We start from the raw sequence: 27774 nt of genomic DNA, 5'->3' as shown, positions 1-27774 counted from the left end.
TTCTTTTCTATCTCTGGGTTTTATAACTTATTTTTCTTTTAATTTGTTTTTGTTGTTTTTTGGGGGGGGTTGTTATTTTGTTTGTGTGTTTGTTTGTTTGGTTTTTGGTTTTTCAATGCAGGGTCTCTCTGTGTAGCCTTGGCTGTCCTGGACTTGCTTTGTAGACCAGGCTGGCCTCGAACTCATAGCGATTCACCTGCCTCTGCCTCCTGAGTGCTGGGATTAAAGGCGTGCGCCACCACACTCCGCTTTCTTTTAATTTTTATTACATTTGTGTGTGTGTGTGTGTGTGTGTGTTGGCGTCTGTGTATATGTGTGTACTTGTGTATCTGTGTGTGTAAGCATGTGTGTGTGATATGTGTATGGATGTGTGTATGTGGTATGTATGTGTGTGTGTACCTGTGTATCTGTGTGTGTGTGTGTGTGTGTGTGTGTGTGTGTGTGTGTGTGTTTGTCTGTGTGGTGTGTAAGTCTGAGTAGAACTTGTGGGAGCTGGTTCTCTCCTTCCAGTATGTGGATTCTGGCATTGATCTCAGCCTGATAAACTGTTGGCAGGTACCTTTACCCACTGAACCATCTCTCTTGTACCTGTTTTTCTTTCCCTGTCTCAGCAGAGAGCTGAATAGAATATGACACAGTGTATTTGACATATCTCAGACCTTAGGGAGAATTCTTTTTAAAAAGTTCACCATTCAAAAATGATGTTAGCTTGAGATTTTTTTTGTTCAATAAGTATAGTTGTTTTCAGTTTATTGCTTTACTTTGATGAATATTTTTCTGTAAATCATAAGAAGGATGTGGAACTACACATAATGCTTTTCAGTATCATTTGGAATGATCGTGTTTTTTTCATCTCAAACTGTCTCATACACTATATAACGTTTATGTATATTTGGACAGGCCAAGTAAATTATTGAGCTTTTAACACATTACATTTCTCTTTTATGTCTCAAACCTGTCCATAATAGTGGCTCTCAAATTGGGATCTCAGCGTGATAACGTATGAGATGGTATATGGAAATCAATCACATGTCTTTTCAGGTTCATAGCTCCTTTGCAATGTCAAATGAATGTTGCATTTCAGCAATAAGCCCAAGTTAGGTTTTCTGGTTTGAGAGTCACATCAGGAAGGCACTGGAGAACGGCTGGAGGTGTTATCATTTTTTCTTAATTTTCTGGCAAATTTTGCATAAATTTAGAGCACTCCACTTTAAAATGTTAAGTAGAATTTAGCTCTAACCAAGCCCCTTAACTTTTTCTTTGTGGAAAGATGTTTATCTTCTAAGGAAATTTACATTAAGATTGGAGAAGTCTTCTTATGTTAAGCTGTTGTGATGAATTGTATTTCTCTAGGAATTCACTTGGTCTGTGTCTGGCTGGTCACCTCAAGCCCATAGGCAGAGGGTGGGCATGTAGCTCCTTACCGTGGGTAACACTTGAATGGCAGAGCACTCTTGCTCCTCAATATTGCCTTCCTCGTTTATGGGTAGCATGTTTGTTTTGCATCCCGATGAGCTAGACTGTTGCTCAAATTTCATCCAAGTGTCATCAACTGAGCTCCTCAAAATGAACTTCTATAGAAAGTTTCCCTCCCCCCCCCTCAAAGCCGACTGTCTTAGCATTGTTATCAAGGGGTACATGAGATAATTCTGTAGCTGTTTCCAACCAACCCAGTATCTAATGAACAAGACTGACACATCAAAAACCAGTTGTGAATTTGAATTTCTGTGGCCTGGCATAGTCCAGCAACTATAAAAAGGCACACACACACACACACACACACACACACACACACACACATACACACACACACACACACACAAATACAGAGCTGGGTAGATAGCACAGTGAGTAAAGTGTTTATAGCATAAATGTGGATCTGAGTTAGTTTCAGTGTTCATGTAGATATGGTGACATAAGTCCCAGTTCACTGATGGGGAGGTAAGGCTGAGAAGACTCCTGGGCCTTCCAGTGAGCCAGTCCAGATGCTTAGTGAGCTGCAGGTTCAGAGACAGCCCTTGTCTCAAATATATATATATATATATATATATATATATATATATATATATATATATATATATATATATATGGAAAATGATCAAAAATGATATTTAATATTAACCTCTGGCCTCCACACTCATGTACATACATGTGTGCCCCTCCACACACACGTACCCCTCCATATATACACACATGTACTCCTCCTTACACACAGACACATGTACCCCTACACACATACACACACAAACATACATATACATACAAAATAAACAAAACCTTAATTTAAGTCTTTTCTTGTCTTCTAAGAGTTAAACACATAGAAATAACACTCTAGTAAATTGTGAAATTTCAGGATAATCTGGCTCCATGTGACCGGGTAAGTAGGAGCTAATGTAACTCTTTCAAATTCGTCAAGACACAGATTAGGAAATGGAAAGATGGCTCAGAAGCTCCAAGCTCTCAGAGAGCCGGGTTTGCATGAAATAGTCAACTGCCTTGTAAATATTCGGGGGCAGGAAGAGCCTGTTTATTTAGATTCGTAGGTGGATGGACATATAAACTGGTTCCAGAGTCTATGAAAACAGACAAGGACTGGAGAGAAACTGACAAGAGGATGAGCCAGACTTTGGAAATAAGAAGAAAGATGATTGGTGGCCGAACACCTCTCAAGGACATACTTCAAATGTTTCCGTTCCTCAAGTGCCCTTACCAGGCAAGCTGCTCACTCAGAAGATTTCCCTGTCCTTGGCATTGAGGTCCTTCCCTGCTCCATCCGTCCCTCCCCCTTCCACTGGAGTAGTGACCAGACAGCAGAGCAAGACGGTGGCTGTGAGTCTCAGAAGGGTGTGGTGGTTGGGTCAGAACTGCAGACGACAAAATAACCAGCCCTGCCGTCTTTAGGACCAGGGTTTCCTGCAGAAGACGTGCTTGGGGGAAAGTCTCAGAGGCTCTATACTTCAGGGCATTTGGTCACGTGAATAATTGCACCTTGCATGCACTTAGACAGTTAAGACTGTGCTCCGGACACTTCCCAAGTAACGTCTTTCTATTTCTTTTATAATATCAAGTGATTTCATAAAGTGTCTGAGTTAGAGTTTCTATTTCTATGATACAACACCATAACCAAAGGCCACTTGGGGAAGAAAGGGTTTATTCAGCATACACTTTCACATCACAGTCTGTCACCTGGAATATGGAACCCAGACGCAGGAACTGGAACAGAGGCCATGGAAGTACACTGCTCATTGGCTCGCTCAGTTTGGTTTCTTATATAGCACAGGAACCACCTTCTCGGGGGTGGGGGTGGAGTGGGGGTGGGGTAGGGGTGGGGGAGGTAGTGCCCACAGTGAGCGGGGCCTTCCCATGCTTACCAACACACTGCCTTCCACTGGCTTGCCTATGGGCCAGTCGGATAGAGGCATTTTTCTCAAATGTGTTTTCATCTTCTCAGACAAGTCCAGGTTTAGACCAAGTTGAGAAAAACCAACCAGGGTATAAGCCACTCCAAAGATGAGGCAGGAGAAACTTTGAGCTAGGGAGCTGAAGACCAACTTGAGCCACATAGTGAGACCTTGACTCAAAACCAAACCAAACCAAACCAAACCAAACCAAACCAAACCAAGCCAAACACCCAAACCAAACCAAACCAAACCAGACCGTCACAGAAATACCTGAGAACAAAGCTGATAAAGCGTGGGGGAAAGTTTCGTAAAGAATCTTGAGGTTTGCCTCTGCTCTGGTGGAGTAGGGACACCATGGGCCTGGGCTTCTCACCGACAGCATGGTTAAAGCTGAGGACCAAAATTGATGACGTCACTGCTTACAGGCCTTAGTTCCAGGCTTCCTTGGACTGGGATCCTTGTCTGGGAGGTGGAGGGTGGGGATGGGAGGCGAGGGGTTGGGAAGGCGTTTGCTGTACAGAGCCACACAAGGTGGCCACACAGACAGGTCGGGGCGAGCAGCACTTGCCTACAGTTTGGGGTTGATGGCCAGCTCTTGCTTTTTGGACAGGATTGTGGAAGAAGTCGGGGATATAGGAAGAAGCTCCCAGATTTGGAGCTAGACTTCCCAATGTCTTGAAGAGTGCCGCTGCTACTGCTACGTGACTGAGGGTTGAAACGCTAGGGTTTATCAGAGTTTGGGCCTGGTGCGCAGAGCGCTCACGTGACACCCAGACATCCTTGCATTGTTAAGAATCACCCCTCGGATTCTTTTTTACCCAGTCAAGGGCAAAGCCCAAAATAAACTTGCCCAGATAAATGATCAAGTCTGCAAGGCCAGGAGGAACAGCCGGTTCTTAACTGATTGACAGTGCAAAATGTAGCACCCTGTAAAGGAAAACCAGTCGACTCCAATCTCTAGGTAACACCCATGCAGTGAGCAGCGATTCTCCGGCGCTGCGACAGATTTCTGGACTCATGAGTCCTGGCTATGCAGAACTAGTACCACGTAATGGATACCTGTGTGGAATGTAGACTGCTCTGCCGAGCCTCATCCCGGCCCAGCTAATATAGTCCTATTAGTAGCCCAGGCTTCCAAAAGCCACTCTACAGTCTGTCAAATCAGTTGCTTCAAGGATTGGTGGAACAGGCCTTGACACTTGAGAGGCAGAGGCAGGTGAAGCTCTGTGAGTTCCAGGCCAGCCTAGTCTATACAAGTATTTCTAGTACAGACAAGGCTATACAAAGAAAGCCTGTATCAAAAAACAAGCAACAACAAAAATCCAAACAAACAAACAAAAGCCAAATTCCCATATGTGTTCCTGATCCTGTGAGAAATGCAAGCATTCTTACCCCTAATGCAGTCGCCCTAAGGAAACATTACACAACAGAGAGGGAGGCTATACATAGCGATGGGCCACTTTTTAAATAAAAACGCCCAAGAAACCCAACAGCTGTTTCAAGCAAGAGACCCAGTTTGAGACATGGTATTTACATCTTGTGAATGACTAGGATCTAGAAAGAATATGAATGAAATTACTGGCAAATCTGGACTAGACAGCAAATTAGATTTCCCAATTTTAAGTATCTTTGTACTTAGGAAGTGCACATAGAAAACTTAAAAGGCAAAGAGGCATCATGTCTACAGCTTATTGTCACGTGGGTCTCCATGAAGGGTATCTGTAAACTCTATTTAAACTTTAATATCAACTTGAAGTTATCTCAAAATAAAAACCAAAAACCAAAACACCCAGGGCCTGGGCCCAGGGAAGTGGCCAGTTGGCCCTCTTCACATCTGACCTCCTGCCTGTGCATTGAGAGCCTCTCCCAAGACTCATCGCTCCACTGTAAGCTGCCTGACCAGAGCCACTGTGCTTTGCCAAGATTGTGCGTTCCAGCTTCGAATGCCTTAACTTCCAGACCCAATCCTTGGTCAATTTATGATTTACCCACATATCTAAGGAGCCATGAAGCTCCATAGAAAACACTATTTAATGCTACAATTTTAGGGACAGTGGTGACAAAATTAATTCATGTTGGTGTAGATGAGTGGTGGTCTGATGACCTCGTTCTGTCACCAAAGAAGGGGAGGGGCAGTAGGGATGGAATACTTTGAGAGATGACCTTGTGATCTTCAGTTAGCAAATTTTTCATCTAAGGTTCTAATTTGTATTTTACCTTATTTTTAACTCTAGATTTGGAAACCATCCAATTCCGTAAAAATAAGTTGCTTTTTGTTTGTTTTCCAAGACAGGATTTCTCTGTGTAGCCCTGGCTGTCCTGGAGCTCACTCTGTAAAAGAGGCTGGCCTCAAACTCAGAGATCCATTTGCCTCTGCCTCCCGAGTGCTGGGGTTAAAGGTGTGTGCCATCACCACCCAGCTCCAGAGTGTTAGTCCTGTGTCCATTATTCGTGTTGCTGTTGGCTTCTAACTTCCATTCTTTTCCTCCCTTTCCTGCGTCCTCTCACGAGGCTGCTAAAAACTCAGGGATCTATCCGAGGTCACCAGTGAAAGCTCATCACGATACCAACAAACTGTCCACTTCCTTACACCATGAAAGCCAACAATCTTCTCTTGTGACCTGGCGTATGTTTTTCTTTCTTCCACCAGATGTTCAGAGAAGTCCAAATTCTTACAAAGACAGATATTTATAAGAGAACAGGCATATTCTGGAATCCTACTCGGAAAATATACTGACTGCCTTTTCAGAGGTGGACAATCCAGCACTGCAGTGAGACAAAAGAAAAAACGCTATACAGACAAAGGTGTGCTGAAGTGTCAGTAAGCCCCAGGGGTGGGGTGGTGGGGGTGGAGGGGTGGGGGAAGGGTGGGGGTAGGGTGAGGTCTCAGCCATTTCTGCAACTGCAGACAGAAGCACTTCATTGCAATAAGTGAAATTCAATGAGACAGGAAATCCTTTTCCAGATGAGGGCCTAGGCAAAAAAAAAAAAAAAAAAAAAAAAAAAAAAAGTAGAGTCATTATTATAAAGTTATATTAAAGGCACTAATACCATTTAATTTTATAGTACACACCACAAGGCCAAACACAGTAGAACCATCCTGGCAAACGAATGAACACAGCACAGAACTCTTGCCTCTGCTAGCCACCGCCTAGAGGATAACCTTAAGTAGTGAAGTGTTCATTAGGAAATCTTGGTTAAAAAATGGTTGTGAGGGCTGGGGAGATGATCTGAGTAAAGTGTTGGCTGTGCAAGTATGAATGAGCTCTGCACCCCAGAACCCAGCACAAGCTGGGCAGATAGGGTGGGCATCTGTAAGCCCAGCCCTTGAGAGGTGAGCTGCTGACTGGACTAGCTGAGTGTGCAAGTGCTGAGCGCAGCAGGAGACCCCGCTTCCATAAATAAAACAGAGGCAATAAAGGAAAACACTTGATGTCAACTCTGGGTCTCCACACAGACTTGCATGCACACCCACACACGCACACATGTGCCCACACATGTAAACATGCATTACACATATGTACACAGACCACACATACACATGCCAAAAAAAAAAAAAAAAGCTCATCTAAGACTTGCTCTTCACAGTGGAAGGTAATGATCATTTAATTAGAAGCAAACCCAACACTTCATCAGCAGCTTTTCTTACAAAGTTTCAAAGCCACCCCCCCCCCTTTTTTTTTTTAACTTGGACACACTTGCTTTGACAGATATGAAGATGACTGCCACATGTTTATTCCACCCGGATGTTTTTGGGGATGATCCCAGCCTTTTTGTCATTGTGAGTGAGCAGGTATGCAGTATGTTTACGGCCATTCATTTTATACCTTCATATAATTTATTTATAACGTGAGTGGTCCATTTACGCAGTTTTGTCGTATTTACGACTGCGCTACACTGTAACTAGATCATTTGCTGTAATATCGTTCGATGCTCAGGCAGGCTTTATCCTTCAGCTGCTTTACACGTCAGCGGGCAGTGACGTCATTCCTCTCTTTTAGGTGCACGTGTCCACGCCGGCGCTGGAAGTTAAAAACCCTTTCCACATCGGCGGCGCCTGTGAGTTTTCTTTGTATCTGGACCAAGAGAAGCTTACGAAGCTGGATGACTGCGTCACGGCCCTGGCTGCTCTGGTGGCTGCTTTTCGTGTATTTGGGATTGAGTGTCCGAGAAGACTGTCCCAAACCCTCAACTTCCTAGAGACGCTGATCTTTAATGTACAGAGTCCCCCGTTTCCCTCTTTGAAAGAAAAGGAAATCAGATCTCAAGCTCCGATCACTTAAGAGCTTCTGAATTAGACCTCCAGTGCCGCGGATGCTTCGCAAACAACTGCATATTGATTTAGAGTTGCCTTAGGAGGTGGGGGTTAGAAAAATCACAGTCTCAAGTGTCAATGGATTTTTTTTTTATGTCTGCGTCTTTAACTTAGATATCTAAGATCTTTGTGAAGTAATAAAGTACTACTTAAAGGCTCTGAATTTGATCTGAGTTCATAGGAGTTCGATGGCCAAGGTTACACGTTCAAGAGTGTCGGTTTTACCTGACATAAAAGACATTGAGTTAAAAAATCTTCTCCCTTAGGGCCTGACCCCGAATTTAACTCAGTGTGATGACTAGAAAGTAATGGGCTGAAAGCCCGTGAGCTGGCCTGCCTCTTTAGTCTCTTTGGTTAGAATGTTGATTGGAAACATCACGAAATTGAATATTTAAAAAGAAGTGTATACTCCTTACTTTCCTTACCCCAGATGGCCAGCCTGGTCTGACGTGTTTTGGTTTCCTTCCATCAATACTGAGTGCAAGGACAGATGCAATGTTGAGGCCGCCTCCTTGGTAGGCCATCTTGGTGGCACAGGGTCAGCACGCATGTTTTTCTCCCATGGTTCCTTCCCCTACAGACTCAGTCGTCACACTGGAAATGTGTTAGTTCATTCCTAACCATGGTGAGACAGTACTTCTGGGGTCCAACAGGACACTCTGTTTTCTGAAGGAGTCCACGAGGAAAAACTGTAGAAAAACAGCTTAAGGTATCCCTTATATTATCAAAATACCTTGTTATTTTCTGATTCTGAAAGGTAGTGTGATGTGTATGGGGGGGGGCGCTGCCATCTGGATATTGTAGAGATTTCAACGTGCAACACAATTGGATAAGCATTTTCTGAGCTATTTCATCAATTGAGCTCTTAGAAAATGCCTACAATTTTAATTTTTTTTTTTTGTACTACAATACAGTAATTTCCTTACAAACTCGCTTACCTTTAAAAAACTTCGCAGTCTGCCTTAAATCTGGATTTATCAGTTGCTTACTTTCCCTATAGTCTACCATCTCTGTGGGAAGCTATGCAAGGTGCCTGGGCGCAGGGTGGGGCTGTGAGCCAGCTGAGATCTAAACTTGAAAAGAACAAGTGTTGGCTTGGCCGGAGTCATTCCTATATCAGGCATGTTCCTCTGAGCCTGGTTTGGTACCACCACTTGGGAAACACCACACTTTGCTTGACTCATACACGCTGGTATCTTTGGGATGTGAGTCCTCTGAATGCGGAAGATGAGATGCCGTCTATGGCATCTGCAGGCAGGGGCCTGCAGACAGCTGACCTGGTGTTTTAAGTCTTTCAGGATGCCACAGACAGTCCCTATGTATCCCACACACGCATCCTTCCATGTTGTCTCATCCTAAGCCTGCTTCTATTACTCCAGGAATCCCTTACATCAGCCCTCCCTGATTTCTCCTTACATCAAACTAGGTCACGTCCCAGCGATAGACCAGTGAAAAAGATCACCTGCTTGATGGACAGTGAATCCTGTGTCACCCAAGAACGTTCAATGCGTCCCCTTTTCTCCAAGAGAATGGCCTCCTGCTTGGGAGTGGAATTTTTACTAAGATTTAAAAATCTCTTTCATTACAGCATTCACTATAAATTAGAAAGACAAACATTCTCAATGCTGATGAAAACTACTAGAGTTAAATATGTTGATTCTTGACTTTCTTTTAAAACTTACCCTACTATCTAAGTACACTGACAAATATATTCAAACTTGGGCTGGAGAGATGGCTCTGAGGTTAAGGGCACTGACTGCTTTTCTCTAGAGGTCCTGAGTTCAATTCCCAGCAACCACATGGTGGCTCACAGCCATCTAAAACGTGATCTGATGCCCTCTTCTGGCCTACAGGTGTACGTGCAGGCAGAGCACTATATACACAGTAATAAATAAATAAATCTTTTTTTAAAAATTCAAATTTACAATCAGATTACTGGATTGTGCCCCTGTCACACACACACCTTTTCTTTGTGGTTTGTGTACTTGTTTATATGTGGGACAGTGGCCCATTTCCTGTATCACCGTGTCTTCCTGTATTAATACTCTTCTGACTCCACTTCCTCTTAAAAAAAGAAAAAGCATTGGTGAATATTTGCCTGCATGTATGTCTGTGCATCATGTTATGTGCCTAATGCCTATGGAGGCCAGATTGGATGCCCTGGAACATTCTGGAGTTACAGAATGGCTGTGAGCTGCCACATAGGTGCTGAAAGTTGAGCAGTAAATACTTTTAACCTCTGAGCCATTTCTCCAGCCTCACTGCCTTATTTTCTTTGAGGCATGGCTTCTCACCTCACCTGGAGCTCAGACATTCAGATAGGCTTCCTGGCCTATGAGCTATGGGGATCCATTTCCTTTGCCCCCCATGCACTGGAGTTACAGACGTGTAGGTTTTACATGGGGGCTGGGGATCTAAACTCAAGGCCTCCAGCTACTGTGATAGGCTCATGAGGGAAGGAGGCATCTCCCCAGTCCTAAGATGTCTGTAACTTTGTTACTGTCTCTTTGTTGTTGATGTTTTGTAGTGGAACAGATCAAACCCAGGGTCTTGCAAATGCACATAGGTGTATTGTGTTCTAGTACTAAAATACAACCAATTCTTAACTTTTGTCAGATGTGATATTATTCATGTTTTTTCCCCTACATCTCCCATTTAATAACCTCCTTAAAAATTATACATATGTAAAAGGGATCTGTAATTAACATTTTATTTCATTCATATCACATGTAACAAGTGCAAGTTAAAATGTACAAATACTGAACACAACAAAAAAAAAGGGAAAAAAGTAACAATAAAAAGCTTATTTAGCAGATTCATGCAAAGAAATGAATTGGACGCTGCAGATGTCACGGACCCTGTTTTACCTTGAATCATGACAAATGCAAAGGGCTGATAATAAGTTCATACTATGGCACATCAAAGGAAGTCCTACATCAGAAAAACATTAAAGAGTTCATGGAAAGAGGCGGGACTTGCCCCAGAGTTCCAACAGCATGCTACCGAACTTCCTATTTTTAAAGCAGTCCTGGAATAAACGTCTAATCCTGGAATTAGAAAGCACATCAAAAGACTGACAAAATAATTTACCTTCCCCTTAGAAGTGCATGCTTACAAAAGAAACACTGCCAGGTATGGGTTTATAAATAACCAAGGGCTTTCATTAAAGTGCATCCAGATGCTTAGAAATCAAGGCAAAATATTCCATAGGAAAAGGAATCTTTCTACATTGGAGGTTCCTGAAACATGGCTGGGGAACCACTCTCCTGACCCGTGAGCACGGAGAATTTTGTGTCTGCTGGAGTGAGTCTGTCACAGCAGGTCCGTGCAGAGAGAGCCACGCAGTGCCTCTCAGCTCGTTCTGAGGAAATGCTCCGGGTCTGGAGGACCTGTGGGACGGATGGAACTCTTGAAGAATTAGCGTTTCCAGCAACAGAGTGAGTCCTTTTCTGTAAAGCACCGGTACTTCCATGTCACTTACAGAGATGCACACAATAGCCTCAAACATCAAGTTCCTCACCAACTTGCCCTGGGTATAACCACAAAATCCTCCAATGTCGACTGCTGGGAACACATGGGCACCACGATGTACAAAGCTGATTCCGCTCAGATACACTGCCTCATTCAATTCTAAGTAAGTTTATATATTTTATTTTTCAATTCCATTCTTTTATATACATTTTTTTTTTTTTTTTGGTAATAACAGTAAAGATGCTGGTGAGAAGTGATTTGTTTAACAATTCATGATGCGTGCAAAAGTAAAAACATGGATTCAAAGAAAGGTAGTATTTACAATTCTTCAGTCCCAACAAAGATGACACACAGTTAGGCAATATTATGACTCATAAAGTTACACTTGGCTAATGCTGCAATTCCAAATATTGGCACAGGGTGACGACCATGACTGACACTAGTCCCAGGCTAAACTTAGCCAGGTTTCAACGGATTTGGTTTCAGTTGAAATTCAGTTGTATAAAAAGGTTTCTGAAAGTACTGGAAAAAAAGAAAGTGTACATGAAAGAGAATCCAACAATGTTTACAAAATGCCCAAAGTTCTTATTTCGCCCCACCCCGTCCATAAATAATGAAGCCTCCCTTTCGCCACCACCCCCCTCCAAAAGATTTACAAAGGTAAGTTTAGCTCAGCGGGCAGAACCAAAAGATGACTGTTGCTGGACAGCAGCCAGCAAGAAGCTTGAGCATTTCCTAGGGATGTGGGGCAGTCTGGAGGGACAGGTGGGATCCCGTAGTGTTGCTCTTGTGAGTTCCGGAGACGTCTCACTCATGAGCTAGAGGCGTCCTTGTGCTTTGAAAAAACATAATGAGCTACAAAGCAGAAGCTGGCGGTGTCAGAATTCACCGTCTTCACAGTTCGTTGTGGGAATTCTTCTCCGCAGCTTTGAACATCAGAATAGAGTTGAAAATTTTGAGAGCTGGGCCCAGCTTAATGCTCATAATTTTAACAATGTCTGTCTGGGTCATGAGTAAAAATGCTTCTCCATCAATTTGCTGGAATAAAGGGGGGAGGGGGAGGGGACAAAAAAAGAGGAATGTGGATTAACCAGAGGCAGTGTTGTGGGAATATTCACAGCTAAATGCTGTGTTCAGTTGACTTCTACAGAGCAATTCTAACAAGGCACATACAGAAGCTCATGAACACAATGATCCCAACCTATGGGTCTTTATTTTCTAAAACCACATGCCCAACAGAGTTAAACTCCATTGTCTGAAACCTCAGTCCACAGGAAACAAAATCCTTATCAGTTAACTGTGTGTGTGTGTACGCGTGCGTGCGTGCGTGCGTGTGTGTGTGTGTGTGTGTGTGTGTGTGTGTGTGTGTGCGCGCACGTGCACATGCGTTGTATTTGTAGGAGGCCAGAGTTTAATTTTGAACGTCTACCTTTATAGCTCTCCACCTCATTCTGTGAGACAGGGTTTCTACTGAGCCTGAAGCTTGCCACTGCAGCCCAGCTGACTAGCCAGGGAATCCCAGAGCTCCACCAGAGACTCCTCAGTGCTGGTGTTGCAGACATTTGCTGCCACACCTGGATTTCTATGTGCTGGGTGGGGTCCACAGGTCTGTATGGTTATGCTGCAGGCACTATACCTGGTGAGCATTTTCTCTATCCCCAAACCTTCTTAGGTTCCCCTGGACTAGGTACTGAGTCAAGAAGAATATTTAGGGGTTTTTAGTTACAGAAGATAATAATGCTTTGGAGATAAAATAATCTGGGCAAAGAACCAGTTATATATGAACACCTAACAAATTCAGCCTTCTACCATGAAGGAAAAAAGTGAGAAAGACAGTGTTTATTTCTTGGCAAGGCCATGATTAGCCTCTATATACAGAAAAGAAACAAACAGTGTGGTTGGGAGGAATTTGAGACCAATATTAAACATCACAGACTATAAGCTGTTTCTTCTATTATTGGGGTAATTGTGTAAATTGTCTCTGTTCTGGGCCCCTTCTAAGATGGAACACTTAGTAACCAGATAGGGCATTCTGAAGCTCAAAGCCTCAACATGATGAAAATGAAATTTGGCTTATTGGGGTGATAAATGAACCTTTTTTTTTTTTAATGACTTTAGGCGTTTAAAAGCATTTAGGGACTTGCATGGTCTAAAGACACATTAATTAATTTCTCCTTCAATTTCCCCAGTTTGAACAAAGAAATGAAACACACTTCGCTTTCTGCCTCAGAGTAATTAGAAGGCTCTGACCACAATGAATGATTGATGGAGACTAAACTGTGCCTCCTGCAAATTCTTCTCATTCCTGTTGTTGTTGTTTTGTGAGACAGAGTTTCTCTACATAGTCCTGGCTGTCTTGGAACTCATTATGTAGTCTAGGCTTGCCTTGAACTCAAAGAGATCGACCTGCCTCTGCCTCTGCCTCTGTAATGCTGGGATTAAAGGTGTGCACCACCAAGCCTGGCTGCAAGTTCTTTAAAAAAAATTATTTTTATTTTATGTGTATTGGTGTTTTGCCTGAATGGACGCCTGAGCACACGTGTGCAGTGCCTGTGGAGGATAGTAGAGGGTGTCTGATCCCCTGAACTGGAGTTATAAACAGTTGTGTGCCTCCACGTAGGTGCTAGGAACCAACCTGTTAGCCACTAAGCCATCTTTCTAGGCCCTTTTGTTGAATTCCTAAGCCCTGGTTGTTCAGAGCTGGAGCTTATCTCGAATAGGGTCATTGCAGCTGTCAGTAGTGACTGGCTAGGGTAAGGTCACACTGGTCAGCTAAGCTACAGGAAAACAGAAAGAGAACTATGTAAAAACTGCAGGAGATGCTAGAATAGGCATAAGAAGGCTGCTTTCTAGTCTTTCAGCTACTGTGCTGTGCTGTGACATGGTAACCCCAGCAAGGTACCACGACCCTCAATTCCTGAACTAATGACGTACAGGCTTATAAGTAAGTAGCTTTTTTTTTTTTTTAAAAGACATCTTCCTCATTTCCACTAAATATAGGAAAAAAAAAAAAAGGAGTTATTGAAGTGGCTCTCTGGGGAAGCTTAGCAACACGAGCTTCTTTCCTGGGACCCTCATGAGAAGGGTTCTGTCTCACGCTGCCCTCTGCCTTCCACATAGGTTCTTTATTGAGGAAGCAAAGCCTGGACGTGGTGTAGGGAAAGAGGAAGCCTTGCCCACCGCCGGCAAGAGGGAAAACTGGTGCTGCCATATTGAACGTCACTGTGGAAGCTTCTCACAGAACTAAAACTATAATATCCATAGGAGCCAGCTAGGACACTCCTCGGTATATAAAAGGACTCTACATCCTTGCAAGTCCATATTTATTCCTGCTTTATTGATAATAGCAAGGAAATGCCATCTGTCTATGTGTCCATCCACAGCTTAATGGAAAATAAAAACATTGGCCATATACACAATGAAACCTTATTCAGCCACAGAGAAAGATAAGACTATAAAAATTTTCAGGAAAAAAAAAAAGGTTGGGACTGGAAATTAGCATATTAAGTAAAGTCACCCGTCTCAGAAAGCTGAATATGGCATGTTCTCTCATATACAATCCTGGCTTCTAATCTGAAGAGTTATTAAGGCAGCAGTTTGGGAAACGGGATAGACTCCATGTGACGTGAAAGCTGAAGGAGAAATGCTGAGGACAGAATGGGACAGGAGGGAAGTGATCGAGGACATGGGGGAAAACCCCGTGTGGGGAGGCATTGGCCAAAAATAGCTTACAAGAGATGCCATAAGGAAACCTGTTATTTTGTACACTAATTTGAAATAAATGAATACTTTTTAAAAGGTAATCTCAAAGTAGACAGTGGTAAATTCCTGTCCTTACACAGATTAACTGAGACTACAGCAGCAGCCTTTCCCCTGAGCACCACATGGAGTTAGTATTGACCCTGTTAGGCTGTTATCTGGAATTAAAATAATGAGGAAAAACCTCACTGTTCTAAACACTGATTCATTTCAGTGCTATTAACTATACAAGAGCATGCTATTGAGTTTTGTGGGGAGTTCTATAATGAGTCTAGTGCTGCTGTGTGTGATGGTGAAATTCTTTGCACAGGCTTTCCTTTGGAGCTCATCTTCTATAAGACATTTTAATTCACGTGGTTAATGCTGCTTGTAATGCAGCTACACACCAAATGTCTACTTTGATAGAACTCATCTCTTCCTGACTGTTAATTTAGCACATTTCCCCAGTGATGCATCTCTGTGCTTTGATCTCATTAAGAAACATATTGCAATACAGTAGAACATACTTACTTCATCCTTAAACACCTTGCCGTGCTCTTCACACCCAGGCAAACTCTGAATGAATTCTGACACCTGTCAAAAATAATATCAAAATTCCAAGTTAAAAAAAAAAAAGTTGGGATCCAAAGACAGCAAGTTAAAAAAATATATGAACCATATAGCGTATGCAGTTCCCTCAAAATAGATATTTTCTTGCAGGGGGGTAAAAAGCCCTGAAAGACTACACACTACCCACAGTGAATGCAGTTACAGCTCATGATGCCAATATCCTTGCAGACGGTCCTGTAGACAAAATATGTTAACAGAATACAGTAATGAAAGCAAACATACCTCATCTGTGCTCCATTTGGAAACTCTGCTAGCAGGGATGCCAGCGACGGTTGGAAGGAGCTTGCTTTGCTGTTCCCAGCGCAAGGGCAGGCAAGGAATTGGGGGCTTAAAGGAGAGAAAGACAGCTGACCGCCGCTGTGCCTGCTGGGCCTGCGGAGTTGGCTGAGTCGGCTGAGCCACTTGAACCGGCAGAGGCTGCTGGGTCTGCGGGGCCTGCTGGAGGTGCTGGGGATGCTGAGGGTGCTGTGGTGGCTGGGCCTGTTGAGTCTGTTGAACCTGGGGAGTCGGCTGAGGCTGCTGTCCCTGCTGAGGCAGCTGAGAAGGCGGAGCCTGCTGCACTTGCTGGATCTGCTGAGACTGCTGTACCACAGGGGTAGGTTCTTCCCGAACAACTGATAAATGGGGGGGAAAAAAAAAAAAGAATATCTGTGTCTGCATGCATTCCACTGGATAATGCCATAGGGAGGTGGACAGTGTCACACTCATTGAGTAATGATAGTTTACTGATGTTTACCTCCAGTTTGCACACACTATTGACATCTATTATGTTTGCTCAGTGGTGGCCCAGTGCTCTAGATAACTGTGCCTCAGAGAAGAGCTCTCTCTGTTCTTCAGAAATTCTGCCTGTCCTCCTCTACTTAAGATGGTATAAATGGCAACAGCTGTGAATCTACAGCTGTGGCCACTCTGTTCCCAGGCAGTTGCTTCTCCTGACTTGTCCCAGGGTTGGTTTAATACAAGTTATATTTTTCATATTGCCATTACATAGGCATCAACATTTTTTAAAGGAGATAAGAAACTATTACAATAGTGAACAGGTAACCCACAGAATGATAGAATCGAGATTATACAAATAACAACAACAAAAAACACCCCACCTCCCAAAACAAAAACAAAAACAAAAACAAACTCTGGGTAACAAGAAAGACAAAAGTCCAAATAATGAATGTGTAAATTAAATGAACAGACAATTCACAAAGGAAGAAATATAAACATGAAAAAAAAAAGTCTCAACCTCACTAGGCATCACAAAGATACAAATCAAAATACATTGAGATTTCATGTAGTTCACTCAGAGTGTCAGTCATTAAGAAAAAAAAGAGGGCTGGAGAGATGGCTCAGTGGTTAAGAGCACTGCCTACTCTTCCAAAGGAACTGGGTTCAATTCCTAGCACACACATGGCAGTTCACAACTGTCTGTAACTCCAAGATCTGACACCCTCACACCAATGAACATAAATTAAAGTTAAATAAATTAAAGTTAAATAAATTAAAGTTAAATAAATTACTTAAAAAAAAAAAAGAAAAGAAAAGAAAAGAAAGGACAAATCCAGGCGCAGTGTGGACAAAAGGAAGTCCTCAAACCATGTGGTGGGGGTCAGTCCAACCTTACAGACACAGTAGGCAGGTTTCTTAAAGAACTATGACCCAGCTCCTCCATTGTTGGGAACTACCCGAAGGACGCCACGCGGACACACCAGAGATACTTGTACATCGGTGTCCACTGCAGCACTAGTTACAGTAACCAATTATGGAACCAACGTAGGTGCTTCTGCACCGGAGCACTGCATGAGAAAGAGGATGCTCGCAGGAGAGGAAAGAGAACTGTACCTTCCACGGGACATAAGGATGTCAGTGGAAAGGTCAGTTTACAGAATTCCTATTGTGTGGACTTTCCCATGATTATTTATCTTATCAGATAAAGGAGATAAGAAAAAAAGGAACAAATTATAGTCAGTTTTCCAAAGGCCAAGTTTAAAACAGCGCAGAAAGAGGTTAAAATTACACAAACTGTTCTGAATTGACAGGAAAGACAGTCCCCCTCCCCTCCACAACCTAAGAAGAAATCACCACCACACCCCTGACTTTTTTTTTTTTTTCCCAACAATCAGTGTGTCCTAAGACTCCAAACAAAATAACCACTGTGGGCCTGGGCAGCCTAAATCTCACTGGTACTGGGAGGAGTGGGGCTGCTGCTGTGCAGGTTCCTGGTGAGTGCTGACCGCAGGCTGCCTCTCTCACCCCCAGAGGCAGAAAGCTAGGATGCACTGGGTATGGATACTCCATCATAAGGAACAGACAGGGCAGGAACACTGCAGAGCAGTAACCTACAGAGAGTAGAGTTTAATGATCTCCATAGGCTCCGAGGAGAAACAGGGACTCTGCCAGGTAAGAAACAGGCTAGCAACAAAAACCATGGCCCATGTAGGACATTGTAAGAGTCGCCCACTTACCCAGCCGGCCCAGTGTGCTTAGCCGCCTGGTGCAATGCTGACAACAAATTAGCTGTTAAATTGGGCCAGTGTCAAGGCTCAGCTCTTAACACAAGACAGACTGCTAGTCAGGGAAGAGACACACAGACAGATGGAGAGGAGGGATAATGAAAACTATAACAAAAGGAATCCTTTTCAACCTAAAAAAAGATCTGAACGTTAGACAACAAAACAAAAACCAAACGAAACAAACCCCCCAAAACAAACAAAAAGCCAGGAGTACTTGTTAATTTACATGCAAAAATCATGGGAAAAATATTGGATTTAAGAGTCAGGTTCAATTTTCAAAAACCAAAATTCTGGACTAAATTCAGCTGGCCTAATCTCACACGCAGGGAGTAATCCTGATCTGATTTGATTTGATTTTTTTTCTGTTTGATTTTTTTCTTAAAGGAAGAACCAAGCGTAAAGTTCTGGCTAGATGTATAGGCACTTGCTTCACCTTCAGGATAAAGGCGAGAGCTCTCCTACCTGTTGAGTAAAGAGGGGACTCCCTCTATAGGAAACATACAAGACAAAGGGAGCTGCTCTGTCCACAGATGTACAGCCAGGGTTTGGATGTGGGATGTCTCCCACAGGCTCATGTCTTGAGCCCTTGGTCCCAGTGTGTGGTGTTATTCTGGAACATGGGGTGGTCTAGGTGGCAAACATAGGGCATACAGACATATCTTGGTGGTTACAGCCCAGCCTGGTTTCGGCAGTTTCCCTCCACTTCCAAGTCTGTCTCAATCTAGCACTTCCTTCTATAAGCTCCTGCAGTCACAGCAAAGACCAGGGTCACCATGAGTCCCATGCTATGACACTAGGAACAAGAATAAATCCTTCATTTCCTAATGTCCTTCGTTAAGTGTTTTGTACAGAGAGGAGAGAAATATCTAACATCCCTTTGCAATCCAGAGTTGAGGAGCCATCAATGCCCACTGCTGAACTTGGATTAACTTAAACCACCCAGGGTATCCCCTTCCGCGCTCCCTATCAGACCTGCCTCCTCCTTCCACCCAAATCTGCTTCTCTCATGAGCTTCCCTCTCAACACTCTCAGGGTCTCCTCGCAGAGCTGAGTCTGAGACAACAGGCTGTGTCTACATTAAGGACTGAGAGGGAGAAAGACACCCAGCAACTAGGATCTGAGTCATCCCAATGTCTCCAGATCTGACGAGGAGACTGCAGGTCCCTGGAACTAGGAAAAGAGAGTCACACAACTACTGTGTGGTAAGCAGAGAACACAGAACAAGACTACCAAACTACACGCTAATTGAAAGTCAACAAAAACTTTCTTAAACATTAATTTGTAGAATAGTCTTAATCAAAATGTTTTCAACACCACAAAACCCTGACATTCCAAAGTCAATGGGAAGGCCAACACTGCAATAGGGCCAGCCTTGCCTAAGAACATAACAGAGGAAATTCTAAAAGTAACTTCCGTTGTGAAGCTCTCTCCCCCAATTAAAAAAACAAGAAACAGGCCGGGTGGGGTGGCACGGTGGCACACGCCTTTAATTCCAGCACTCGGGGAGGCAGAGGCAGGCGGATCACTGTGAGTTCGAGGCCAGCCTGTTCTACAGAGTGAGTCTAGGACAGCCAAGGCTACACAGAGAAACCCTGTCTCAAAAAAATCAAAACAAAACCAAGAAACACAAACATATTCAAGTGTGGGTTTTCAGACAAATAACTAAAAACAAAGAAGGAAAAAGAAAAACAATAGTTGACTTAGAAAAATAAATAATTACACATGGATTCTAACAGTCTTTCTTTGAGGAATTATTACACAAAATTCATGATTCTGGGGTTAGAGAGATGGGTCAATGGCTAAGAACACTGGTTGTTCTTCCAATTCCCAGCACCCACAAGGCAGCTCACAATTGTCTGTATCCAGTTCCAGGAGTTCCAACACCCTTACACAGACATATATGCAGACAAAACACCAATGCACATGAAATAAAAATAAATTAATTAACCTCCCAAAAAAACCTCATATATTTCAAATGAAGAAAACATAAAAATAAATTTAGAAGTAAACTAGATAAAATGTAATGGTACTAGAATATCAAATGTGAGCAGGTCTGAAATTCTCCATTAAATAGATAATGTTTGGGGTAGGGTGGGGCAGTCATCAAAATTGGTTCAGCAGATAAAAATAATGGATCACCAAGTTAGCTGAAAGTATTCACCAAACTGTCACATCCTCAATAAATGGAAAGCCTAGGAAGTTTTATTACAGATCTGACTAAGCCTTAAGTGACACAAGAGATGACTCCACTGTGGCAGCATCACCACCTAGAGCTCCCCGTCTACTAATGCATTTCCATGCAGGCATCTTAGGAGCACGCTGGGCTTCCACAAGGGGAAGTGAGACAGTGCAGGTAGCACATGGGAGCCGAGGCCCGATGTCAGCCCGGCTCTTGGCTTCTGATGGACCAATGGCTTACAGAGAAAAGGAATTTGTTGTATAAGATATCCAAACAGCTAAGATAACACAACCTCCACAAGTTAAGTATTTCTTTTGTTTATAAATTGAAAGTAACACTGTAGACAATCAAACATTCCTGTAGGGCTTATCGTGGGACAGGCATTTTCTAAGCAAAGAAAAATGTTATTGCTTTTATTAATCTTCCTTGCAAGTTTATGGACACATACTGCACTGTTCTTCTGGATAAGCAAGGATCAGAAGCACCCGGAGGCCCCAGTGCCATGGCCAGAGCCATGCAGGAGCAGAGACTATGCCTGGTCAACCGTAGGATCTGTATGCGGTGCTAGAGCAAGTGCCATAAACCATGCTGAGCATCACCCTGGGCACAGATTTCAATGTGACTACTGTTCTCAGTCAGGCAATCATTGCAGGCAAACAGTCATTAGTTTCCATCCTCAGCCTAAAATTGTCTAAACAAGAAAGCCTACATGAGAAAGTCTACAAGAACAACCAACACTGCGATGCCCAGACTGGCATCTTCATAAGAAAAATAAACAGTAACTCAGCTATAAATAAATTATAGGTTTAATGTATGTGATGAATAAGAGCCGTATGCCCTCACTGCTTAAACCATCATCTTTTAAACGAAGGTGTAAGAAAAACAATTGAGCCCAACAAAAACTTGGCCAAGGGATTTTCTTTTCATTTCGTGCTGTCACAACAAGGCGATATTCTGTTTAGATTTCAAAACACCTCTGAAGCAAGTGAAGCCGGCAAGACTAAAGAAAATGTGTGGCAAGAATCAAAGAGAACACCTTTGCAAACCTTACATCTGATGCCGGACCAACGCATGAGAGACACTACGACTCCAGACTCCAGATGAGTCTGTGTCATTGCCAGTTCCTCACTACCTGGATCCTGGGCAACACACTTCTCTTGTTTTCCACGAGGGGAAAAGCAAACCAAGTTTATCTTCAGTAAAATGGATGTGATTTTTGTTTTCCAGTTGTTTCTATTTACTCTTAACTTATTTTGTGGTGTGGAGAGTCAAGCCCATTGCCTTGTGTATTCTAGGCACTGCTCTGCCAGGGAACCATATCTTTGGGCTACAGTGTAGTTTTTGGCTCTTGAATGTTTATGGTAATAACCAGCAATGGCGGGATAATGCTATGGCTACCTTTGGCTTCAGCTGATGTCCTCACTTCATTTTCTCTTTTCTCTTCAGAATCTTCTTTGGTGTCATCAGCATGCTGGTCCCTGAGAAAAACAGCTGTGTCAGTATTTTACAACAGGAGAGCTGTGAAACGTTTCAGGGCTGCATCTTAGCAAGTGTTTTTCTTAAAGACTGAAGGACGGCACCGCAACATATTTAAAAGTTCTACCACAAAGCGGCTCGCACCGGCAACACAAACGAACGCCCACTTTCCACATGATGCTTGCTGGCTGCTGTCTGGGAAGATTTTTAGTGGTGACAGTGCCATGAAGATGAAAGACGCTGGGAAAGGCAGCTACTCAGTATTCCAACCACAGTCATGTAATTAAGTCACCCCGCAGTCCTCAGCCCTGAGACTTGGGGTTGAAGCTGAGCCTGGCCCACTGCAGGCATCCTAATGCTGCAAAGCTTTTCCTAGCTTGACAAGGGTCAATTCCCCTGAAGTGAATTCACACTTCTTTTTGAGCAGGAGTGAATCAATTCTGAAATAAACAGGTCTCGAGTACTCTAAAATGGAAACAATTTATTAAAACTTTAATGTGGAACTCTGACCCTAAAGTCAAGGATGAAAACTGGTCCTTTTAAAATAAGAAGCACAGTACATATACTTCTAAAAACATAGATTATGGACTATAAAAATTTTCAACGTATCGTATTCCATTCTGAAGGTTGTGCTAAAGCACACTCTACCGTGTTATAGGGTATGGTATCTGGCTGCACAGTATAGAGCTTTATAATATTCTGACCAGGGCCATACTGGTAAGGCTCAAGAACAAGGTAAATACAATTAAACAGATCAGTCTAACACAAAAGGAATTCTTAGTTTTAATTCCAAAGGCACCTATTCTCCATTAGACACTGCCGTGTAGTCATGCAACAAAACCGTCACAGAAAGCATGCAACAAATGTTCAGGAGCACCTGTGGAATCTCATTTGGTCCCCAGCTTTTTTTTCTGGCTTACTTTGTATTAAATCAAAGTAGCTCTTATTTGAAGACTAGCCCTTATTTGATAATGAGGAGGGATCAGTTATTATGAGATAAACATTTTCTCAAGAAATTCAGAGAACTCCAAAGGAAGAGGAATCCAATCCGCCTCCCCTCAGAGCACCCTGCACCTGTTTAATCAAGGACCACTCCAGTTCAACAGTTAAAGGCTCTTACTCCACACATGAGAACTGATGGTTGACAAAGGACACTACCTGAGACATCGATGGAAAAACCTTGTTTTCTCCATAGAAACAGAAGAGTTTCTATGGAGAATACACAGGCCTGTAATTCTAGCTACTCAGGAGGCCAACACAGGAGATTTACATTGTAGAGAGAGTTCAAAGACAGCTTAGGTCTGCTTAGTGAGACCCTAGCCTCCAAACAGAACACACAAAAACTCAAAAAGAAGGCGAACACAGCTAAGCCATGGCATGCTTGGCTGGCATGTACAAGTACCATAATCCCTGGTACCACAAAAATAAGCAAAAGCAAAACAAAACACCCACAAAACAAGACCCAATAATGCCATACCTTCTAATTACAACATGTCAAAGTCAACTGACTCACAAATTTCTAGGCTTGTTTGTACTAAGCCAGAAATAACACTCTTTGTGTCTACAAAGTCTATCCTAATATTGTGACTAGTGAAAAAAAAAAAAAGGAAAGTAGCTTGTTGGTGTCTATACTATTATTATTTTTTAAAAAGTCACACACTATGTGAAATAATTTAAAATTAATATTTCTCAGAGACAAAGAAATGAATCCTGACTAGTTCTTGTGCCTTTCCTAGGAAGTTAAATGAATAACTGATTGTTTTTTGGTTTTTTTTTTTTTATTGTTGTTGTTGAGTTTTTGTTGTTGTTGTTGCTGTTTTGTTTTTTGGAAGTGAAAAAGAAAGTGAGACAAATGGTGAAAAGTTAAATCTTGGACTTTTCTGTGTTTGTGCATTTTCATGGCCAGGAATATCCACTGATAACCAAAGTTACCCTCTTGTGGTTTTAATAAAGCATAATTACTCCTCAAAGTAAACTGTGTTAATATGTGCATGCCTTTAATCCTGGGACTCAGAAGACAGAGGCAGGGGGATATCTGAGGCCAACCTGGTCTACAGAGTGAGTTCCAGGACAGCCAGGGCTATACAGAGAAAGCCTGTCTTGAAACATCAAACTAAGCCATACCAAACCACCACAACAAACTACTTAAACATTAGAAAAACCCTTTTGTAGTCTATGTCCAAATACAATGTCAATTATTTATGTCTTGAAAGGTAAGGAAAACACCTCTTTCTAAAAAGATCAAAGATAGAAAAGAGAAATAACATGTTGGAGCCAAAAGTTCCTTTATACCCAAATCTGCCAAAATGTACTTCCAAAAAAACAAAATATATATTACTTGCTTTTCTTCATGGAAACATGATCAATTTTCAATTCCCAAATGTAACTCATGACTTTTCATAAGTAAGAATCATATAAACCTTAAATTCTAGAATAGGGACTTTATCTCTGAATATGGGAAGAAACCTGTCAGGGTACCCGCAATTAGGATAGAGAGATTTCTCACCTTATAGAGGAAAAGAATAATGGTTTTTCAATTAAGAAAACATTTTTTTTTTTAATTTTAAATAAAATGTAGGATAATTAGGAACACGTAGGCAGAACACTCATTCCCAGCTTTTCTCAAGGAAGGGCAGGTTGAGGATAAAGGCGTGGCAGGCCCTCTTGTGTTCCACATGGTGTTTCCTTTAGCTAGAGTGGGAGGGAGGAGGAGCCACATATCGTCTACCAGAGCATGCGCAGTGAAGCAGATGCGCAGATAGAACCACTGAGGTGAACAGACGCTATAGCCCATCCAGGCACGAGTAAGGGGCCGTTCAGCATTTGTAAGAACACTACAAGCTACACATGGGCTGAGCTGTGCGGTTGATAGGTTGGTTGGTCTATGGCACGCCCTGGGGCAAGGTCTGGTGTTCTATGCACTGGGACATAAAGACATCAAGTCCACATTTAGAGGGTTGGGTACAGAACCAGGTCTTCCTGAATTTATAATTAGAACCAAAATTCTTAAATGTTTGTTTACACTTGGGTTTTCCCCAAATAACCTACCTGCTCCTGTACCATGATGGCAAAGGCTGCGTTTCACATCAGACACTCTCAACTTGCCTTTCCTTGAGAAAGCTGGGAATGAACGAACGCTCTGCCTATATGTTCCTATTTATCCTACATTTTATTTAAAATAAAAAAAAAAAAGTTTTCTCAGTTGGGGAGCCATTATTCCTCTCCTCTGTGAGGAGAAATCTCTCTATCCTAATTGCTGGTACCGACAGGTTTCTTCCCATATTCAGAGATGAAATCCTTATTCTAGAAGTTCAGCTTCCCTGGCAGAAAGTTCTTTCCTCCTGCGTCTGTGGCACAGAATGGGCAGATGAGAGGAGTGGAATGCCTGGCACACTAGCTCAGACACAGGTGGAGTCTTGTGGACCCTAAGGCAGGCTGTGGGAAGGAATCAGGACTCGGGTATGTCCACCTGTGCAGTCGTAGTCCAGGGACACACAAATGTGCTCATGCTATGGTTTGAAATTTCTGGGATAATATTGCGATAATTTCTGTCACAAAAGACAAGATACGCTCTTGACAGACTTAAGCCTGAGATGACCACCAGCCCAGCATCAGAGGGCCCTGACAAGGAGCTAACCTGAGACATCACCAGTCTGGCACTGCACAGGCCTGGATGGGCTCCCAGGGCAGAGAGCAAGCTAGAGACTAGAAGATCCCTGCCTGACCACGGGCCCAGACTAGAATGAACCCCACACAGGTGACCCTCACATGGGGCCACTTGGGCAGGCCTGTTGAGGAGCCTGCCTGAGACAACCACCAGATGAGCACCATGGGGCGGAGGTGCAGACCATGTCCAAGGTGACCCTTTCTTGGCACAATAATGCCCAAGTGGGTCATAGCCCTCCTGAGACCACTATTGAAACACCCCCAGATACAAAGACCCCTGCTGTAACTAAGAGGAGCACGTAAGTGATGAAGAGATAGAAGAGAGAGAGAGGCATATGGGCACAGTGCAGAGAGTTAGAACTGGAGACTCGAGGGTGGCGAGGAACGGGCTGGTGTGAGTAGCGGGTGAGGCCGCCTCGGTCACACGAGTGGGAGAACTGGCCTTGTATCTCTCTGGCTGCAACGCTCCTTGTACCTTGTGTGGGTAACAGGGTAGAGTTGGCCCTGGTTGTGGGGTGAGCCAGCCCTGAGGGCATGAGAGCCAGAGAGCCTGCAGGCTGGCCAGATCTAGGCCATCTATCCATCTATGAACTGCTGGAGTGCACAAAGGGGCCAGTCCTATAGATCCAAAACTACAGGATCTCCACGAGATGGACAAAGGTAGGAAAGAACAGAATCCGAGAGGAGTCCCCATGAAGTTCCTGTATTGGCAGAGTAGCAGAAGCCACAGGCTACATACCAGACCAATGAGTCATTGCAATGAATACTTGCAAGCAAAGAAGGGTGGGCAAAGGGGTTTACAGTGGGACACAGTGTGACACACTACAGCTTCTACAAGGTTTTTTTCCTCTGCTTGGGGGAGAGGTTGCAAGAGTGGAGGGCGGGCACGAGGGGAGCGAGGGGGGACGAGTGGGATTGGGATGCAGGATGCGAAATTCACAAAGAACCAATGAAAAGTAAAAAAAACACACCCCTCCAAAACCTACTAACGAGGTATTTTATTACAGTGTCACTCAGCACAAAAGCTTCCCGACCAGATGTCTCCTTCCTCATTACTCTTATTTAAGCAGGAGGCACAAGCTGTGGTTACAAAGCTGTGTGTGTGTGTGTGTGTGTGTGTCCTCAGGCGGAAGCGGAGCTTCCTAGGTGTGATTTCAGCTCTGCTACTAACTAGTTTTGCACAGACATTAGCAGCTAGTAACTTAATGTCCCAAAGTCTCAGTCACACCATTGACAGAATAGGGATGGCCAATATGAGTGTGACTTTTTGAAGAGTGACTAGAACATACTTAGTGCCCAGCATAGGGCTAGGCACACAAGTGGGAGCCTGAACAATGACAGCTTCCCTACCTACTGTCCCCTTCTAGGTTAGGTTAAATTCCCTGTTTAGGTGAGTTGCTTTCTTTAAGCATAATGGCAGACCTTGAAGTAATAGGTTTTATAGCCAAATAGCTAGACAGCTTGGGTTATGAGCCAGGTCTTGACTGGCTGAGTGGGCTAAAATCAAGACAGGGGATGGGGTGATTGTAGTGGCAAGCCTTTAAATGGGAGGCAGAGGCAGCTGTATCTCTGTGAGTTCAAGGCCACCCTGGCTTACATATGAGACCAGGGCAGCCATAGCTTGAAAACAAACAATAAAGATACAGGCCGGGAAGGTAACCCAGCAACTCTGGTATTCAGGGCAAAACAAGAAATATTAAAAGAAGCCCAAAGAGTTCCCCGAGCAAGCAATATCTCTTGGGAGAGGTCTTAGAATTTTCCAGAATTAGTTGATTGTCAGATTTCCTTAGCTTAAACTGAACTCCGCCACAGCAAAAGCTTACTCAGGAAAGCGGCTCAACTTTAATTAAGGCAGAAGAAGCTGCTTCTCTGGTGAAGCAGATTTCCCTGTGAGTCAGCCACCTCTTTCCCTGTAATTATGAGTCACATTTTAGATGGCTTACTATCTTACTCAAATTTTGCCTGTGGTAAATATTAGTGAAACAAACATGGGACGATGGAGTGCCTAGAAAAACAGGTGGCAGTTGAAGGCACACAGCTCTTCTCCTCCAGAGTGTTGACTTTTTTTTAAACTTAAAAATAATTCCTGATCAGTTATGTTTAAGCCAACCCAAGCCTACTGAGAATGACACTGGGGGAAAAAAGTTATTTTACCTCCATTCAGGGATGTGTTATTTTTAGTCACTTCTCTAAATCCAGCACAGGGAAACACAGGAGGTGCGATATGTAGGTAGAAACATGCCTGCGGGGTAAGCACCTACAGAAACTGTAGGTTTCATTGTTTTGAGTGCCAAGATGTTACTTATGTCTTTGTATGACCCACTAGAACTTAAAAAAAAAAATCTGGGTTAAAGTCATTCATAGATAAAATGTCAAAGATGAAAAAAATCTCAG

At 43.1% G+C, this 27774-nt stretch overlaps 2 protein-coding genes across 2 annotated transcripts in view; one reads left to right on the top strand and one right to left on the bottom strand.

Moving 5' to 3' along the window:
• The window catches only part of Samd3 (sterile alpha motif domain containing 3), a 38355-nt gene extending 30671 nt beyond the window's left edge, over nt 1-7684 (top strand). The window contains 7 exon segments of the mRNA XM_051164282.1: nt 2517-2571; nt 2574-2713; nt 6052-6097; nt 6100-6162; nt 6165-6218; nt 7112-7194; nt 7403-7684. Of these exon segments, the coding sequence (XP_051020239.1) occupies nt 2517-2571; nt 2574-2713; nt 6052-6097; nt 6100-6162; nt 6165-6218; nt 7112-7194; nt 7403-7684 (723 nt within the window).
• A 4163-nt stretch (nt 7685-11847) lies between these two features.
• Nucleotides 11848-27774, bottom strand: part of L3mbtl3 (L3MBTL histone methyl-lysine binding protein 3) — a 101062-nt gene continuing 85135 nt past the window's right edge. The window contains exons 19-22 of the mRNA XM_051164095.1: nt 21637-21716; nt 15778-16169; nt 15457-15519; nt 11848-12225 (exon numbers count right to left, since the gene is read on the bottom strand). Of these exons, the coding sequence (XP_051020052.1) occupies nt 12082-12225; nt 15457-15519; nt 15778-16169; nt 21637-21716 (679 nt within the window). The 3' untranslated portion in view covers nt 11848-12081. The remainder of the gene's footprint in view (nt 12226-15456; nt 15520-15777; nt 16170-21636; nt 21717-27774) is intronic.

Source organism: Acomys russatus, chromosome 21 (genome assembly GCF_903995435.1).
Source record: "Acomys russatus chromosome 21, mAcoRus1.1, whole genome shotgun sequence".
Classification (NCBI taxonomy): domain Eukaryota; kingdom Metazoa; phylum Chordata; class Mammalia; order Rodentia; family Muridae; genus Acomys; species Acomys russatus.
This window is presented reverse-complemented; position numbering and strand designations above follow the sequence as displayed.